This window comes from Pituophis catenifer, unplaced genomic scaffold (genome assembly GCF_029215685.1).
Source record: "Pituophis catenifer annectens isolate HBS135680 unplaced genomic scaffold, rPitCat1.0.hap2 SCAF_3, whole genome shotgun sequence".
NCBI classification, from domain to species: Eukaryota; Metazoa; Chordata; class Lepidosauria; order Squamata; family Colubridae; genus Pituophis; species Pituophis catenifer.
Genome location: NW_027256883.1, coordinates 153,656,153 through 153,674,015, shown reverse-complemented (window position 1 = coordinate 153,674,015; position 17,863 = coordinate 153,656,153). Strand labels below are relative to the sequence as shown.

The 17,863-nt window shown below is 40.2% G+C and overlaps 2 protein-coding genes across 4 annotated transcripts in view; one reads left to right on the top strand and one right to left on the bottom strand.

The window, feature by feature from the left end:
* The window catches only part of ZFYVE9 (zinc finger FYVE-type containing 9), a 56,702-nt gene extending 48,203 nt beyond the window's left edge, over positions 1 to 8,499 (top strand). The window contains exons 17-19 of the mRNA XM_070941340.1: positions 3,310 to 3,415; positions 4,587 to 4,763; positions 6,240 to 8,499. Coding sequence (XP_070797441.1) covers positions 3,310 to 3,415; positions 4,587 to 4,763; positions 6,240 to 6,401 — 445 coding nt within the window. The 3' untranslated portion in view covers positions 6,402 to 8,499. The remainder of the gene's footprint in view (positions 1 to 3,309; positions 3,416 to 4,586; positions 4,764 to 6,239) is intronic.
* Positions 8,419 to 17,863, bottom strand: part of CC2D1B (coiled-coil and C2 domain containing 1B) — a 35,959-nt gene continuing 26,514 nt past the window's right edge. For 2 of the 3 annotated variants that reach the window (XM_070941341.1, XM_070941342.1), the window contains exons 18-25: positions 15,139 to 15,255; positions 14,635 to 14,708; positions 13,817 to 13,875; positions 12,202 to 12,253; positions 11,221 to 11,320; positions 10,513 to 10,603; positions 9,834 to 9,964; positions 8,419 to 9,410 (exon numbers count right to left, since the gene is read on the bottom strand). In XM_070941341.1, the coding sequence (XP_070797442.1) occupies positions 9,845 to 9,964; positions 10,513 to 10,603; positions 11,221 to 11,320; positions 12,202 to 12,253; positions 13,817 to 13,875; positions 14,635 to 14,708; positions 15,139 to 15,255 (613 nt within the window). In that variant the 3' untranslated portion in view covers positions 8,419 to 9,410; positions 9,834 to 9,844. Of the gene's footprint in view, positions 9,411 to 9,833; positions 9,965 to 10,512; positions 10,604 to 11,220; positions 11,321 to 12,201; positions 12,254 to 13,816; positions 13,876 to 14,634; positions 14,709 to 15,138; positions 15,256 to 17,863 lie in introns of those variants that run through there. The other variant, XR_011600248.1, reaches the window with a different exon arrangement.

Sequence of the window (17,863 nt, the reverse complement as noted above, 5' to 3'; positions counted from 1 at the left end):
CCTTTGTGTGAAGTGGGGCCGTGCGGTGCAGATGGGTTTGCTGACTACGTACCTGGCTCCCTGCCACGTGGCAGCGACCCTGCCCGAGCTACTCGACGTCATTGCCGGGGTGGCGGTTGATACCCCCAGACTTATTGTCATGGGGGATTTCAACCTCCCATCCGCAGGTGAGGCGTCAGAGGTGGCTCGGGAGTTCATGGCTTCCATGACCGCCTTGGACCTGACCCAGTTAGTTCAAGGCCCCACTCACATAGGGGGACACACTCTGGACCTGATTTTTATCTCTGGTCAGTGGTTGAATGATCTTGGTAGAGGGGACCTAGATATTAAACCCTTGTCATGGACAGATCATTCACTCCTTCAACTAGACTTTCCTACCGCCTGCCCCCACCGCAGGGAGACGGAACCGACCAGATGGTTCCGTCCCAGGCGCCTGATGGATCCCGAAAGTTTCCTGACGGAGCTTGGGCCGTTTCCTGAGACTCTAACACATGACTCGACTGAAGAGCTGGTGGCCGCCTGGGAGAGTGCCGCCGCTGGAGCTTTGGACCGCGTCATGCCTTTGCGACCTCTGACCCGATGCCGATCTCAATTAGCTCCTTGGTTCTCTGAGGAGCTGAGAGAGATGAAGCGTCGGAAAAGACGCCTAGAGAGCATTTGGAGGACTAGTCAATCCGATTCCGACCGGACACAGGTGAGGTCTTATATCAAGACCTACCTAGTGGCGATAAAAGCGGCAAAATCTAACCATTTTCCGCTCTTATCGCATCTGCAGAGAACCGCCCAGCCGCCCTGTTTAGGGTGACCCACTCCCTTCTTCGGGGGGGAGTGCGGGAAGATCCCTTGCAGGGTTGTGCTGAGGATTTTGTGCAATTCCTGCACGATAAAGTCGCTTGGATTCGGGATGGCTTGGACTCCGATTGGATGAGTCCACGGGAGGAGACCGGGGCAGGTCTTGAGAATGTTATCTGGGAGGAGTTTGATCCTGTGACTCCCGAGGATGTGGACAGGGTTCTGGGTAAGATTAGTGCCGCCACGTGTTTATTGGACCCGTGTCCCTCCTGGTTGGTACTGGCCTCCCGGGAGGTTACACGAGGCTGGCTCCAGGGGATTATAGGTGCTTCTCTGGGTGAGGGTGCCTTTCCTGCTGCCTTGAAAGAGGCGGTAGTGAGGCCCCTCCTCAAGAAGCCTTCCCTGGACCCGGCTGAATTAGCCAACTATCGTCCAGTCTCCAACCTTCGTTTTGTGGCGAAGGTTGTTGAGAGCGTGGTGGCACGACAACTTCCCCGGCACCTGGATGAAGCTATCTATCTAGACCCGTACCAGTCGGGCTTCAGGCAGGGGTACAGCACAGAAACGGCATTGGTCGCGTTGGTGGATGATCTCTGGAGGGCTCGGGACAGGGGTTGTTCCTCTGTCCTAGTCCTATTAGATCTCTCAGCGGCTTTTGATACCATCGACCATGGTATCATGCTGCGGTGGTTGAGAGGGTTAGGAATAGGGGGCACCATTCTGCGGTGGTTCTCCTCCTTCCTCTCCGACCGCTCGCAGTTCGTGTTGGCAGGGGGGCAGAGGTCGACCTCGAGGCGTCTCGCATGGGGAGTGCCACAAGGGTCGGTCCTCTCGCCTCTTCTGTTCAACATTTATGTGAAGCTGCTGGGTGAGATCATCCGTGGTTTTGGGGTGAAGTGTCATCTGTACGCTGATGATACTCAGCTGTACATCTCCACCCCAGACCACCCCAACGATGCCCTTGATGTGATGTCTCGCTGCCTGGAGGCCGTGCGGGTCTGGATGGGGAGGAACAGGCTCAGACTCAACCCCTCCAAGACCGAGTGGCTGTGGCTTCTGGCGCCCCGATATAGTCAGCAGGTGCCATCGCTGACTATTGGGGGTGAATCTTTGCCCCCCACGGAGAGGGCTCGCAATCTGGGTGTCCTCCTGGACGCGCGGCTGTCTTTAGAAGAGCATATGACGGCCGTGGCCAGGGGGGCCTTTTATCAGGTTCGCCTGATTCGCCAGTTGCAGCCCTTTCTGGATCGGGACACCCTGCGCACGGTCACTCATGCCCTTGTTACTTCCCGGTTGGACTATTGTAATGCTCTCTACATGGGGCTCCCCTTGAAGAGCACTCGGAGGCTCCAACTGGTCCAGAATGCGGCCGCGCGGGTGGTTATGGGCGCAACCTGTTATGCCCATGTGACACCCCTCCTGCGCGAGCTGCACTGGCTCCCGGTGGTCTTCCGGGTGCAATTCAAGGTGTTGGTTACCACCTTTAAAGCGCTCCATGGCATAGGACCCGGGTACCTCCGAGACCGTCTTCTGCCACCAATAGCCTCCCACCGACCAGTTCGTTCCCACAGAGAGGGTCTCCTCAGGGTGCCATCAGCCAAGTTATGTCGGCTGGCGACGCCCAGGGGGAGGGCCTTCTCTGTGGGAGCCCCAGCCCTGTGGAATGAACTGCCCCCGGAAATTCGTAAGATATCTGACCTCCGGGTGTTTCGCTGCGCATTGAAGACCCTGTTGTTCCGCCAGGCCGGACTATCAATACAATAGTTTTAAATTGGGGTATTTAAATTTATTGGGGTTTTAAATTTGAGCCATTTATTTAATTATTTTAAATTTTATATCATTGTTTTGTCTGTGTTTTTAAATAGGCTGTACACCGCCCTGAGTCCTTCGGGAGAAGGGCGGTATAGAAATAAAATTATTATTATTATTATTATTTATTATGCTCATTGGAATATTTAGATTAACTTAGATAATGTCTCTTATATGACATTTCATATACTGTCCATGTTTAAAGCCTACATTCAAAGCCAGTAGCTTCATTTACTAATCTATAGTACATATATTTTGTGTGTATATGTGTGTGTTGGGGGAGGGAGGGTTTAAACTAGAATAGCCAAGACGTTGTTAAAGATTCTCTCAGAGAATTTCTCATATACAGCAGAGATACAACCATGCTTTTAACAGTTGTGTGGATGGTTTTTGGCGCTTCTATAATATATGTTTAAGCACTTTAAGACCACATTTGCATGACCAGAAATGGGTGCTTGGACGAAAGTTGTTTCACGTAAAAACCGTCTGGTGATACTTCAGATAAATATGTAGCATGTTTTAACTGCTCCTATTTCATTACGCTTCATTATTCTTTTATATTAATTTATCTTGCTAGAGACCTAGTGTTTTACATTGTTTTTTAAATTGGACCAGCATTGATAATTACTTAAGCATATGAAGACAGGACTTAAAGCAATGTATTAAGTCCTACTGCTAATAGAGCTGTCTCTTCCTTCCACATTCTAGTGTTGTAAGTCCTATTGATGGGAAATCTATGGAGTCTATAATAAGTGTGAAGATATTCCATGGATCAGAATATAAAGCAAATGGGAAGGTCATTAGGTGGACAGAGGTGAGGAAATCACATTGCTTTGTATGTAACAGCTAGAATCTTTACTATTATGTGATCATAACTCATATATATGAGCCCCAGTGCAGTGTTGTAGTTAATATGTTGGACTTGACCTGGAAGATGCACATTCAAGTCCTTACGTGATAGCAGTAGCAATAGCTCTTAGATTTATATACCGCTTTACAGTCCTCTCTAAGCGGTTTACAGAGCCAGCATATTGCCCCCAACCATCTGGGTCCTCATTTTATCGACCTTGGAAGGATGGAAGGCTGAATCACCCTTGAGCCAGTCAAACTCCTGGAGTGAGCAATGATTGTAGTCTACAGAATTGCATTCTAACCACTGTGCCACCACAGCTCATTGGTTGATTGTGAGGTAGACTCTATCAGCTTAATCTGCTTCATATAATTATCAGGATATATCCCCATGTATGCTGCCTTAAGCTTTGAAGAGAAAAAGATAGTACATAATTGCAACAATAAATTAATACATTTTACAAAGATACTTATATGGAAAAATCCCTTCCTTTGATATCAGAAATAGAGCAGAATTTGCATCATAATCCACCAATTATTCTACAGTTGAATGTGAAGAAATTCCTTAATATTTATTTATGAGAAATGATTTGTGTGTGGTTTGGAATGGCTGCAGACACACTTGTGTATCATAACTACAGCTATAAAACTTTATTAAGGTCACTTTTAAAGACATGTTTATCTTCTAATTTCTTTTCTTCCATAATACTAATGGTATGAACAGATGCTTTGAACAGAAATGTAATTATTTTTAAAAGCAAGCTTTCATTTATCATTGTGAAAGCTATCTTGATGTGCCACAATGTCTATAGAAAAATAAGTAGAATGATTTTATTCGGACATTAAGACATTTGAGTCATCTTATTTTACTACATGATGCCTCATATTTACTCTGTCCTCTTTATTTCATTTCTTAGACTGCACTTGCCATTAACTGAATTATTTTTAAAAAATTGTCAATGTTTTTCAGTTGCCAAATTGCTGTTGTTTATTTAGCATATGGCATCAACAGAAGTCGTGCAATCACTGATATACAGCGATATACTCCGATATACAACTAGTGTTGTAATGCTGCATTATAAAAAAAAATTATATTTATTGGGGCTGACATATGGAACACTTCTTTTTTTGCTAAGGTTTTCTTTTTGGAAAATGATGACCAACATAACGGTCTGAGTGACCCAGCAGATCATAGCAGACTGACTGAGAATGTGGCTAAGGCTTTCTGCCTGGCCTTATGCCCACACCTGAAGCTGCTGAAAGAAGATGGAATGACCAAGCTGGGTCTACGAGTTACACTCGATACTGATCAAGTAAGTAACAATTCTGGAGGAAATTCTTTCTGCTGATTTGGTATGAGCACATGAATAAAAGAATTTTTGCTATTTGTTTAATGAATAGGATCCGCTGGAGGTTCCTTGCTAGAGGAAAGGGATGAGGCAGACTGTAAGATCAGGACCAAAAGATAATGTAGAATCTGAATTGATCTAGTATCAGTAATAAAATTGTACATATTTTAAGAATGCTTCTGAAGAGTTTTGGACCTTGGACAAATGCCAAAATTCTCTGATGTTTATTAAAGTAGCTTGAATTTTTTAGGCTTCTGACTGCTTTTGGTTTATGGCCCACATTAATGAGTGGATTCTTTAAAACAGTGGCACCATTTTTCAGACTTTCACAGAAATATGATAAAAGTATGATTCCTATAATGAATAACAGAAATATTAATATGATGCTTGACACCATAATGAGTAATGCATACAGTGCAGTGTCAATTCCAACTCCCTTTGAAGTTGACCAGTGCCTTTAATTAGAGTATATATCCATATTAGTAACTCCACCTCTAATTATGTTGTATTCATGATATGCATAATTTTGAGGCCTCTTTCTGAAATAATTTTTGTCTATAATACTTACAGGTAGTTTTTGACATGATTGTTTGTTTAGAGAATATTCAAAGTTTCAGTAGTGATGGAAAAAGTGACTTAAAATTGGTTCTCACACTTATGATTGTCACAGTGTCCCTGCAGTCATGTGATTGTATTAGGACATTTGGCAACCTGCACGATTTTGTGACAATTGCAGTGTCCTAGGGTCATGTGATTGGCATTTGTGACCTTTGCAGCTGGCTTTTGGCAAAATCAATGAAGGACGCTGGATTCACTTAATGACTGTGTGATTCATTTAATGACCTCAATGATTGACTTAACCACTAAGTAAAAATATGACTAATTTAGCTATCCCTTTTGTCAATCTTTTTTGCAATGATCGCGCTTGTTAAATGACTCGCATAATTGCACTGCTCAATGACAGAAATTCCGGTCCCAATGTGGTCATAAGTCAAGGATGCCTACAGGAAACTATGTCATCAGCTTTTCTACACTCTTTATTCCCTCTTTATTTGATGTATATCTCTTTTGGTAGTGCTATCACTTTAGAGCCCACATTTTCAATATTGATATGCTTTAGTTTCATTTGCCTACAATATTAAATTTCTGGAAACTCAGCTAAAGTTTATTTTTGATACAGTATTATAATTTGAACATCTCTTCTAAAGGCTCACTATTCCTGACCAAATTCTGATGCTTCAGACAATAAGTAAAATCATCCCCCCCCAATAAATATCTATGCAACTATTTTATTTTTATTTTGCTTTCACTTGTTTCTTAACCTATAAACTACCTAAAGCCTGTAGGATTGGGTTGATCTCTAAATATTGAGAAATAAATAAGGTTTCTTGATGCTCTTGTCCTACCCACTCAAAAGCATGTTATTTTCTTTCTTTTTAGGTTGGCTACCAGGCTGGGAGCAATGGCCAGCCGCTGCCTGTTCAGTACATGAATGATCTGGACAGTGCCTTAGTTCCAGTGATTCATGGAGGGGCATGCCAGCTGAGCGAGGGCCCAGTCATAATGGAGCTTATTTTTTATATACTGGAAAACATCTCATAAAAGGACTTCATTTTCTTTCAGACCTGTTCCAGCAGCAGTTGTATCTGAATCATTTGCACTTTAAAACTGGAAAATTAAGCTTTTAGTTAACACTATTGTGAGGGGTTGGGTGGGGTGGGTGGGTGAGAACAGTTGTTCCATAATTCTGAATTGTCTATGCATTTGTCAACAAACAGGATCAGGGCAGCTTCTATGTTACAAAAAATGGCTATGCTATCTTTGCAGCTAACACACATCTGTTATGAATAGAAATAGAAACCAGTAATGGTCATGTTTTAAGGCAATTGCAGTCATGTATTTTGATGCTCAAAAGAATGCAGAGACCACTTGGGGAATAAGGAAAAGACATGTGTCAACATGTAATTTTTGTAGATAAACTTATTATGGAGAAACAATCAAGACCTCCATTCTGACCTCATTCTACTGCTGTTTATGGTTAATTTCTCTAGACATTTAAAATATATTGTTTACATTATTGTGACCACTTTATTGGTCAGCGTACCTCCAGGACATGCTGGGCTATTCTTCAGAGAGGTTCAGAAAGAAAGACACAGATCAGGAAGATACCTTTTACATCTGCCCAAAGCAGAAATCTTTCCAAAAATTGTATGTAAATTAAGCTTGCATTTTATGTGCTTTACCTTTTTCTTTTTTTTGTCTCATTTAAGAATGAAATTGGCAAATCTGCTGTAAGAGTTTTCTTTTCTTTTCTGCACTTTAGTAAGTCTTATGCCTTTGGCAGGTTTCTTCAGTCTTAAATGAGCAACTACATGAAATTGCTGTTCTTTTCAGCTGATCTTCTTTTAAAGGAACACACTTCTTAATTTTGTTTGATAGGTGTGTATTCTACTTAAACAGTCCATAGCATTAACTTGCACTTTATAGTAGCACCACTATATAAAGCTATCCTCTGAGAATTCTAGCAAGTTTGCCTACTGTTCCATGATTTGCTTTAGCTGCAAGTTAGAAAGCTTGCACCTTGCCTCACTGGAACTGAACTCTGAGCAGACAAGCAGGTTGAACCTTCTTGCGAAAACATATCAAGCTGGCAGTGACAGTCAGCAAGAGAATGTGAGCATTTTCCTGTTAACACTACATTTCCTGAGAAAACAGTAACAAGCAGAAAGTTGTCAAAAGATTGAGAAAATAAATTCAGATATCATTTGGACAGTGCTATCCAAATGAGTAGCTATCATCCATGTGCAAGGAGATAAAAGACTGACCTTTACTAAATGAAGATTAGACAATGGACTAGCAAATTTATATTGCAATTCAAGTATGGAAAACAGTGGCAGCTATAACTAATTTTTCTCTGTAGATAGCCATATACATGAACATGTGTAGATTTCATTTTAGAATGAATTGCCTCTGCATCCTTAAATTTGTAAAAAAAATAACACAGCTGATGCTAAACTGCAACTAGCAGAAAAGATGACAAGGGAATTAGATCAAAGCCTCGAACTGAAGGACAGAAAATGAATCTTCTAACAATTAAAGGTTAGCCCCATAAATAGGTCATGCTAAACCTATATATGTGGTTCAATGTATAGCCACACAAGAGGGTATTGGACAGACATTAATGAGCACCTGTAAAATCATGTGCAAAACAAGGGTCTTGGAAAGCAATTTTAAGTTTCTTGTTCTTTCTTTTCCTTGCACATAAACTCAAGTTCCTTATAAGCTTTCTCTCCTCTGCAATAGCATTGTTTTACAGGCTGAATTGCCAAAGTTAATACAATTGCTCTTTACAACTGCTGTAGATTCTTACTTTATCAGCTGCATCCCAGTTTCACCATAGAAGCAAGCTTTTCAGTAACTTAGCTTTGCATTAAAGTTATTGACAAATGGAGAAAGGTTGAACTTTTCATCCCTCTGCAGAAAATCATTTGTTTGGGCTATGTTTGTGCAAAATTCTATTGACTGGTTTGCTTCAACCACAGCCTTTAAATGACTTTAAGATTATCATATTGTTAAGAACCGAGTACTTGTTTAAAGAAAAAAAAATGTACTTTTAAAATTCAGTTAACACTGCAAAGACTGCATATTATATTTTTATTTTCAACATGTAGTTTTGTATATTAAATTTATTAAAATTACAACAGAATGCTGCATTGTCTCCACTGACTTAAGACAGAAATGAATGCTGGCTGCATGGCAGACTTAAGTGTATGTATGAAATCACACACATATTGTGGAAATCCTCTGCAACTCCCTTGCTGGAAGCCATGAAACTGGAGAAAAAGAAAGATAATTTGGATCCCTAGTTGCTTGTTCTATTTAGGGGGCAGGCAACAATTGTCTTGCACTTTCAGTCCAATTGTTCTGTATCTACTGTATTTGCTGAAGCAAGATCAAAATCTTGATATTAAACAGTAAACAGTTTTACTCCCGCCTCGGTTGACAGAAGAGCAAAAGGAATACAAATGAGAATTTAAAAAGGAACTATTAACTATCTCACATTTGATACAGGCTCCCCTTTGAAAAGTTTTGTGCTCTAGTCACACTTGAGCAACATGGATGCATATATGAAGAGATGTACAGTAACTTAATATCTTCATTGCAGGCAATTTAAAGAGATACAATCACAGCTGCTTAACCTACACTTCAGTAAACAAGACTATCCATTTATTCCATGGGTCGGAAACACATCTTAATTGCAGGTTATATAACACTGGAGCTGCATCGTATCTTAATTATACTGCTATTTATTAAACTTTTTTCTCCACACTTACCAACATGTCCTTTGTTTGCTCAAGTCAGCAGTCACATTAACAAGTACCATTTATGTATTACCAACAATTTTAGCCTCAAGAAAGGTTAAAATAGGTCAGTCTCTTTGTGTATCAGTACCTTCATTCCTAGTAGTAGACTTACAAAGCTTACCAACTCATACTATATGATAGTTATGAAAATAAAGATGTTATGTTTAGTAGTGCATTCACTGAACATCTTTGGTGCTTGCAGAAACTCCATGTAAAGTCCATTCTGCAGCTTTTAGCATTCCTGGATCTGTGGGTGCAGGGAAGAAAAAGTCAGCATAGTTTTATAAATAAGAGAATAATAAAGAAACATCCTATGACTGTAAATAAAAATAGCTGACTTTCCACCATACAATTCAAACGCAATTCCATAAAAATTATTTGTAGTGGGAAATTTTAATTACTTCCTTACATGTATCTCTAACAATATATCTGACTGCATTATCACTGCTTGATGTTGGATAGCAGTGATCCACTTGAATAATTTACTTGGGTGTGTTTTTTAGAGTTTAGTAGTAGTGAAATGATAAAAACATACAAGCTAAAAGTATTTTTAAATAAAAAAAGTGAAGTTACAGATCTGCATATGAAAAACACTTATTCCAAATAAAAGACTGGACTGAAATCATTTTTTCCACCTATAGGGTTACAGAGAAAAGATAAACACTTCTACCTTGAGCAGAATTAGTGTTCAAGGACTAGCCAGTTTTCTGTAATTGTCTGAAGATCTTGCCCAGTAAGTGGCTCCCTAAGTCTTACTTTTACTTCTAGTTTGCCTCCAGTAGGCTTCCTACTGTCCAAAACCTTAAGACAGAAAAGACATAATTGAAACAAAACAACAAAATTCCAAGATTATTGAAGTGGCTTTGAACACACTAAAGCATTTTACAGATTAATGAACAACTATATCAGAAATCTTATTTGGAAACAGCAAAATATCTACTAATGTATCACATTAAGATGTCCAATTCTATATACAGTATGGATTGTGATTTGATTTTCTAGTCAACTTCTGCATTTAGTTTGCACAGAAATATGCAGATGAGGATGTGATTAAGTAAAGTGAACTATGTTGGTTAGCACATAATTCTTTCATTCTTGTACCAAACCACTCAACACAAACATTATTTGAAAATTACAATAGATTTTCTTGTCCACATAAAGACATGGATAAATTCTCCAACTATTTTGGAATCAGCATATAGGCAAAGAATGTAAGGGAATGAGGAAAAACGTTATCAATGAACTGCCAAGGATAAAAATCCCATTTTATAGAATATCTTCAGAATACAAAATGATACAAAGAAAATACCATTTTAATATAGTTCTGTTCAAAAAGCTTGGCACTGTACCTCAACGATCTCTCTAATTTCACATTCAGATTCCAATTTGTCAAGTTTCAAATGTGCTGCTCCCACTTGCTTGTCACTCCTGAAAAAGGACCTGGGGAAAGGAAATAATCAAAACCAGAATTAAGCTCCCATAACAACTGGGGTGGGAAGCAGCAACAACATTCTATACCCATTCAGGACATGAAATGACAATCTTTGGTTCATTAATTTCTTTGGATTCAAATATGGCTATAAAATACAGGTAACTAGAAGAAAGCTGACCAACTGCATGTTTTATGCTTACACACAGCTTACTGCCAAATGGGTTAGGAGAAATAGACAGGAGCGGTCCTTTCCCTTTCCCTCCCCCCCCCCGCTCCCCCCCCCCTCATTCACATTCTCTTTCTCTCTTTCACACATACACAGAGGTAGGGGCTGGGACTTGGTGGAAACATTTTACAACTTGGCTTGTTGGGATGGATTCCTTTCAGAACAATGTCAAGTACCTTAGTTCTTTTCATGTTATTAACTGTATATTCCACCCATTTAACTGTCCACTCTTGGTTAACTATACCATAAAGATTATTCTCTGCCTGTTTTCCTTGACACACAGCAGAACTTCCAAAAGTCAATAGTCACAGAATATTTCCCCCTTTTTTTCAAACAGAACGTTTTGGTTCTGTTTCATACAACTAACTGATTTGCCCTCCCCTGAACATGAACACTTACCCTTTGTGAAAAATCTCAAATTTGATTCCTTTGGTTTGAATTGCTCTTCGAAAACCTCTGTGATTGCGATTAATGGTCAACTTGAATAGCTGATTATATTCTACAAGTTTAAAGAAAGTTGCAGAAAATAAAATACCTGGAACAGTTAAAAGGTTCTGGAATCATTCAGATCTCCAGCAGAACATGTAGCCAGTGGTCCAAAAGAAACAGATATTTTGCCACTTTGCACGGCATGACTATGAGTTTAGTTTAGTTCTGCAACTTAAACAATATCATATTTCCACAGGCAGTTCCCAGGTTAAACAAGGAATCCATTTCAGGAATCCTTGCAAAAGCTGGTATTTTCACGTTTATATTTTCATGTATGACCCAATGAAAGTGCCATGTTGCCTATGCAGAAAAATGATTGCTTAAGGAATCAAAGTTATCACAATTTGTATAACCTGGGATCCCCTGAGCTTCTGGACTGTACCTTAATTTTACCTTATTTTTTAGCTTAATGTTATTCCATAAACATCTAAACATCTGAAATACAAGCGGAGTGACATCACTTTGATCTTTATAAATCTAAGCAATTTTTTAAAAGACATGCTATAGGATTTATTTATTATTAGACTTCTATGCCACCCATCTTATTAAGGCGATTCTAGGCTATAAGATTTATGCTAAATAGCTGTAAGAATCATAGAACACCTGCTAAAGTCCTATAACCAGTACAAGATCTCAAGCCTAAGGCTAAATGATCTCCAGTTAAAAGGATTTCATTTAAGCTTTGCTTCTGACATCAACAGGTCTTGGCTCAGATTTTTAAAATGAAAACCTCTGGAAGGGATGCCAGGTTAGGAAAGGCTGCAGTCAACAATATTCGGTTAACAGAGCTGACGGTAAAACAGAATTATCCCTTTCACCTGGTTCTGAAATAACCATTCATTAGAAGGCTCTGCTTCTCATCAAATGTAAAAGAAAACCCATTGCACACACCTGGACAGTTGGTATTTTTAACCACTGATGTTTTGCTTTTCTGAGCTTGTTCCTGGTTTTGGGAAAAAAAGAAATACAAGTAAAAATATTTATTTAAGAAGCAACTAAACTAACCCGTACCTCAGCATGATAGATTTGTAAGGTTTTGTATGTTTTTATTCTGGAAAAATGAACCACAGTGGCGCAAGTAAAATGTCTATAATTCATTGAAGAGGCTAAAAATAGTGACCTGTGAATTGAGAAGAGTGTCTCATAGTCCAGGACTGATTAAACGCTTCCAAAAACCAGTGAAGGGAGGGAAGCTACTGAACACTAGCTAGAATGCAGCCTTATTTTTTTCTTACATTTCAAATCAAAAGAAAGCATGGAATATTCTAGCAGGATGAAGTGATTGTATATCAACCATGAAATATATGGTTGTTGGGTTGTTATTTGTAGATAGAAAGAATCTGGGGTATGCCCACTCTTCTAGATCTTTTAGAATGTATATGAATAATTTCAAACAGACATTCTGGTAAATAACCCAGCCCACAGCACATGAAAGCCCACATCAACTGAGGGACATTGATAAGTCTTCAGTTATATAGACAAGATGGACAGCAAACCAGTCAAATGAATGAATGAATGAATGAATGAATGAATGAATGAATGAATGAATGAATATGACTGACTGACTGAATGTCCTGCCAAATGTATACCAGTTCTAACTGGAGAAGTGCTTCCCACTCAGAGGCAAAATTGCAAGTTCTGCCTTCTGAGAGGTCCTAGAATTCATATCACTAAGTCTTCCTTCCCTCTCCAGGCCCCCACAATCTCTGGCTTCTGAGAAAGTTTCCTGACAGCATCACTTGGCTTATTACCCTATTGTCTTTTTTTCTTTTTCTTATTTGGCTACATCCTATAACCTCCTTTCTTGCTTTCTTTTCACCACGAGTAATCTTTCTTATTTCCAGCATTGTTTCTTTTCTCAAGTTCCCCACTGATGATGAAAATTGCTTCTCTTTTCCCAAATCTTACTCAGTATTCTCCTGCTTTTCTTCTGTAATCTGGATATGTCCCAAAGGTGCTTTTCAAAAGGCAACTCTGGACTTCCTTGGTTTGTTTTTTTCCCTTGAAAACATTTCTCTCCTCATACAAGAAGCATCTTCAGAAGAAGCTTCTTGGATGAGAAGCAAACCATTTTCAAGGAAAAACCAAGAAAGTCCAGTTGCAGGCTGATTTCTGCTGACTGCCGATTGCTAGCAGGTTTGGCAGATTGAATCTCACCAGGCTCAAGGTTGACTCAGCCTTCCATCCTTCCGAGGTGGGTAAAATGAGGACCCAGATTGTTGGGGGCAACATGCTGACTCTCTAAACCACTTAAGAGAGGGCTGCAAAACACTATGAAGCAGTATATAAATCTAAGTGCTACTGCTATGCTCATCAGCATTATCCCGTCAATCAGGCTGTGGAGGAGAAAAGTATGAATCTGTATTTACTATTTATATTCACTCTCCAGAGTTTGTATGTTTGAATACCCAGAAAAAAATAACATTAAAAAACAATTCCTAGATTTGGCATGTAATAAATACTCAAGAGGCTAACAGAGGCCTTGATTGTAAGTTTGTATACTTACTGTATTAGGATAATGAAATTCAAATTTCACAACGGCATCCAAATCATTAGGCGTCACTCCTGGGTAAAAAGAATAAACCAGTTGAGTATATAGTATAAGCTTCTTCATGGCAACAGCCATTCCACAGAAAACAATAATTAGTGGATTATCAGGATGCTTGCTTGTTAGATCCAAGTACTTTGCCAATTTTAAGGCGCTCAACCTTTACAGATGACATGAGATCAACATCTATAAAGTTACTGCTAGAAGCAATAACTATGAGCTACATTTGCAGTTGCTGGCTCTGATCCACTTTAGTAGTTTTCAGATGTTGTAATTCAATGCAGCCCAATTTAAGACACTGCACTTGTGTTTGTACTTTTAATATTTTCTTGTCAAAGTAATCCCATTGCAATAATTAGATCAAACCCAACCCCTGGAAAATCATTTTTGAAGGTGGGGGGAGTTTGAACAGGGATTTCAGAATTTAGGTATTACTATAGCTCTTCAATCGCACAAGGGAATTTAGAAGTCACCCAAGCAGGAATAGTTTAATATTCATCATCTTAATATTCAACTTTCTTTAAGCTTGTTATCATGAAATGAAGTCAATACAGAAGAATCCCACTTTTTATTTATTTCTTTTCTTTCCTGACCCACCATATTATCTGAAAGCCCTTCAGTTCCCTAAAGCTGACTTTTATATAGGAATATAAAGGTGGCAAGAAGCATTCTGCAGAGTTAGCTGTTCTTGAACATGAAATTCAGAGATTTAAAAACAAGTGGGACAAACTTAAAGGAAAAAGGTTCCCCCAAATTACATGTTGGCTGTGAATTACCTGCTGGAGCTGGTAGATTGATTCCTCTAACAATGATTAGATGCATTTCTGTGCTACTGAGTTCTGAAAATATTCTACAAGGCAAGTTAAAAGAATATATGAATGACTCCATTTTCTTCTTTATCTTAAGTTTTCCAAACCAAATGTAACAGAGATGTTGAAATCCCAATTATGGGGAAAATCATATAACATGCTATGGGCACATAAAACAGAATTGCAGGGAGATTGTCAAGAGGAGAAAATTTGGACTCAACATGGATTTAGCTGACAGCTACATAATTTCTTCTAATGCTTCATTCTGCTCTGAAATGTATATATTTAAAAATGTAGCTTTAAGGTTTAGAAATATCAATACAGAAGGCCATAGAATTCTAGACTGTTTACTCCCACATTTTTCAGAAGGGATTCATAAAATTCATCAAGGTACAGGAACAAGAGCTTTGCAATCTTATTACTGCTGAAGTTTAGCCCTTGGTTATCCCTATCTTACAATTTTATCCCTACCTTACAATTTTAAAGGTTCTTTCTTCAAAGTGATGGCTTGGAGGATCTAACCCTTGCTTCTGTGCGAGCTGTAAGATCTCCAGATCCTTTTTACAATGCTGAGCTAGCTTTTCAAATCTGAAACACAGAGTAAAGAAATGGGATGTAGAGTGGAGGTGACAAATGGAAAAGTACATTTTGGAATAGTTTTTATTTCTTGTCCAGTATTGATAAGCATAGAGTCCCAACTCTCAAATTCCTTGATAAGATCTTGGCTATTGACAGAAACTAAAAGTGATGGTACTAACGCTGATAAACAACAATCATAGTGACTCAGGTTCTATTACTGATGGATTTGGAAATCAAACATTTAAGACCAATTCGCAATAGATATATATTTAATACTGTACTGGGTATGGAAAAAGCTTGGTTGATAAAGAAAAATATATAAAGCAAAGAGATTACGCAGACAGTAGCAGGAACTGGATACCCTTGAAGAAATCTCCTGAAGAAAATTGTAGCTATCCCGAGTTGGCATTGACAGTCCTAAATTGGTTAGAACTGGTGCTCAGATACAGATTAAGAGAGGTAGTTTATATCAGTTTTTTTTCCAACTTGGCAATTTTAAGATGAGTGGACTTCAATGCGCAGAATTCATGCTGGCTGAAGAATTCTAGGAGTTGAACTCCATACATCTTAAAGTTGCCAAGTTTGAAAAATACTGATTTACACAGAACATAGATGCTATCAATCTTGTAGAAAAGTTATATACATATGAAACTTATTAAAATTGCTTCAATATTTTTGGAATAACATTTAGCCATTAAATACTTTTATATAGGTTACAACATTTCACTTGGGATATTCTGCAAAACTGGGCATTATTGATGGGGCCATTTTTCAACAAGCAAACAATGAGAGTTCTCTACAAAATTCTGCAATTTGCTTCAAATCAAATTTCCTATTACACATTAGTTTAATAAGACACTAAAATTATGTACAGATTTATGGAAAATGGGCATTGGTCTTACCTTAAATGCCAGATTTCTTGAGGGGGGTGACATTGTCCAGATGATGAGGGTTGTATCAGTCGGATCTGATGCTGGCTGAGTCATAATTTTTGACCACTCCCCTTGCTCCGCCCCTTTCATGCTCAGTTTTGACGAAGGAAGGCCACCAGAAGTATCTCCAACAGGAACCACCGTTATCAGGAGGAAGTAAATCGGTCCAACGGGACAACTGGAAAAAAACTACTGAACAAGAACAATAAACTGTACAGGCACTGAGACAGAGGGGGGGGCTGGACAATGTCACCCCCCTCAAGAAATCTGGCATTTAAGGTAAGACCAATGCCCAATTTCCTTGATGAGGGTGTGACATTGTCCAGATGAGGGACATACCAAAGATTTGGCTGTCTCAAGGGCGGGATGTCGAAGGGCCTGGAGAGACCCTCGCACGATGCACCTGCTGCAAAACCCTCCTGCCAAATGACGCTTCAGCAGAAGCAAAGGTATCTATCTTGTAATGACGAATAAATGGCGAGGGGGTAGACCAGGTGGCTGCCCTACATACCTCCTCAAGGGAGGCCTGAGTCGCCCAAGCTGCTGAGGTAGCAGCACTCCTAGTGGAGTGGGCAGTAATGCTATTGGGAACAGGAATCGCCTGGGCCTGATATGCCGAGGCGATGCAAGCCCTGATCCATCTACCAATTGTGGCAGAAGAGACTTTGAGCCCTAGGGAGCCTGGCAAAAAGGAAACAAACAAAGCCTCTGACTTCCTGAAGGGAGCAGTCCTTTTGATATAAATCTTTAGGGCCCTCCGTACATCTAAGGTATGCCACCTTCGTTCCAAGGCATGAGAGGGCCGGGGACAGAAATTGGGCAAAATAACCTCTTGGGCCCTGTGAAAGGGGGAATTAACCTTGGGAATAAAGGAAGGGTCCAATCTCAAAATAACTGTGTCCGGCCGGAAAACACAGAGATCCTCCCTAACTGAGAGGGCTGCCAGCTCCGAAATGCGACGGGCTGAAGTTATGGCTATAAGGAAAACCACCTTAAGGGTGAGAAAGCGAAGGTGAACCGTACGGAGGGGTTCAAAGGGAGTCTCAGTTAAAGCGTTAAGGACCTTGGGCAAATCCCAAGTAGGGTATCTATGAATCGAGGAGGGCCGCAAGAGCCTGGCTCCTCGCAGGAACTTTTTTATCACAGGGTGCTGAGTGAGTGGTCGGCCGGATGGACTGGACAAGGCCGTAGACAGAGCCGCCACATGTCTCCGAAGGGTACTATGGGCCAGACCACGGTCAAACCCATCTCTGAGGAACTCCAAGATCTGGGCAGGTGAGGCTGAAACAGGATCTATCTGCCGGGAGCGGCACCACCTATAAAAGGCGAGCCAGGAGATATTGTAGAGTCTGACTGTGGATTTACGTCTGCAGGCTTGAACAATGTGAATCACCCTATCTGAATAATTGTCCTGCCTTAGACGGGCCCCTTCAAGCGCCATGCAGTCAGTTGGAGCCACTGAGGGTCTGGATGAAGAAGGTTCCCCTGACGCAGGACAATCTCGGCTGGTGGAATTCTCCAAGGGTGAAATGTGGAGAGACTGACCAGGTCTGCGAACCACGGACGGCGTGGCCAGTGGGGAGCCACGAGGATAATTTCTGCTCTGTCGGCGATGACCTTCCGAATCAGGGCCGGAATCAGAGGCAGCGGTGGAAAGGCATAGTGAAGACCCGGCGGCCAGGTGA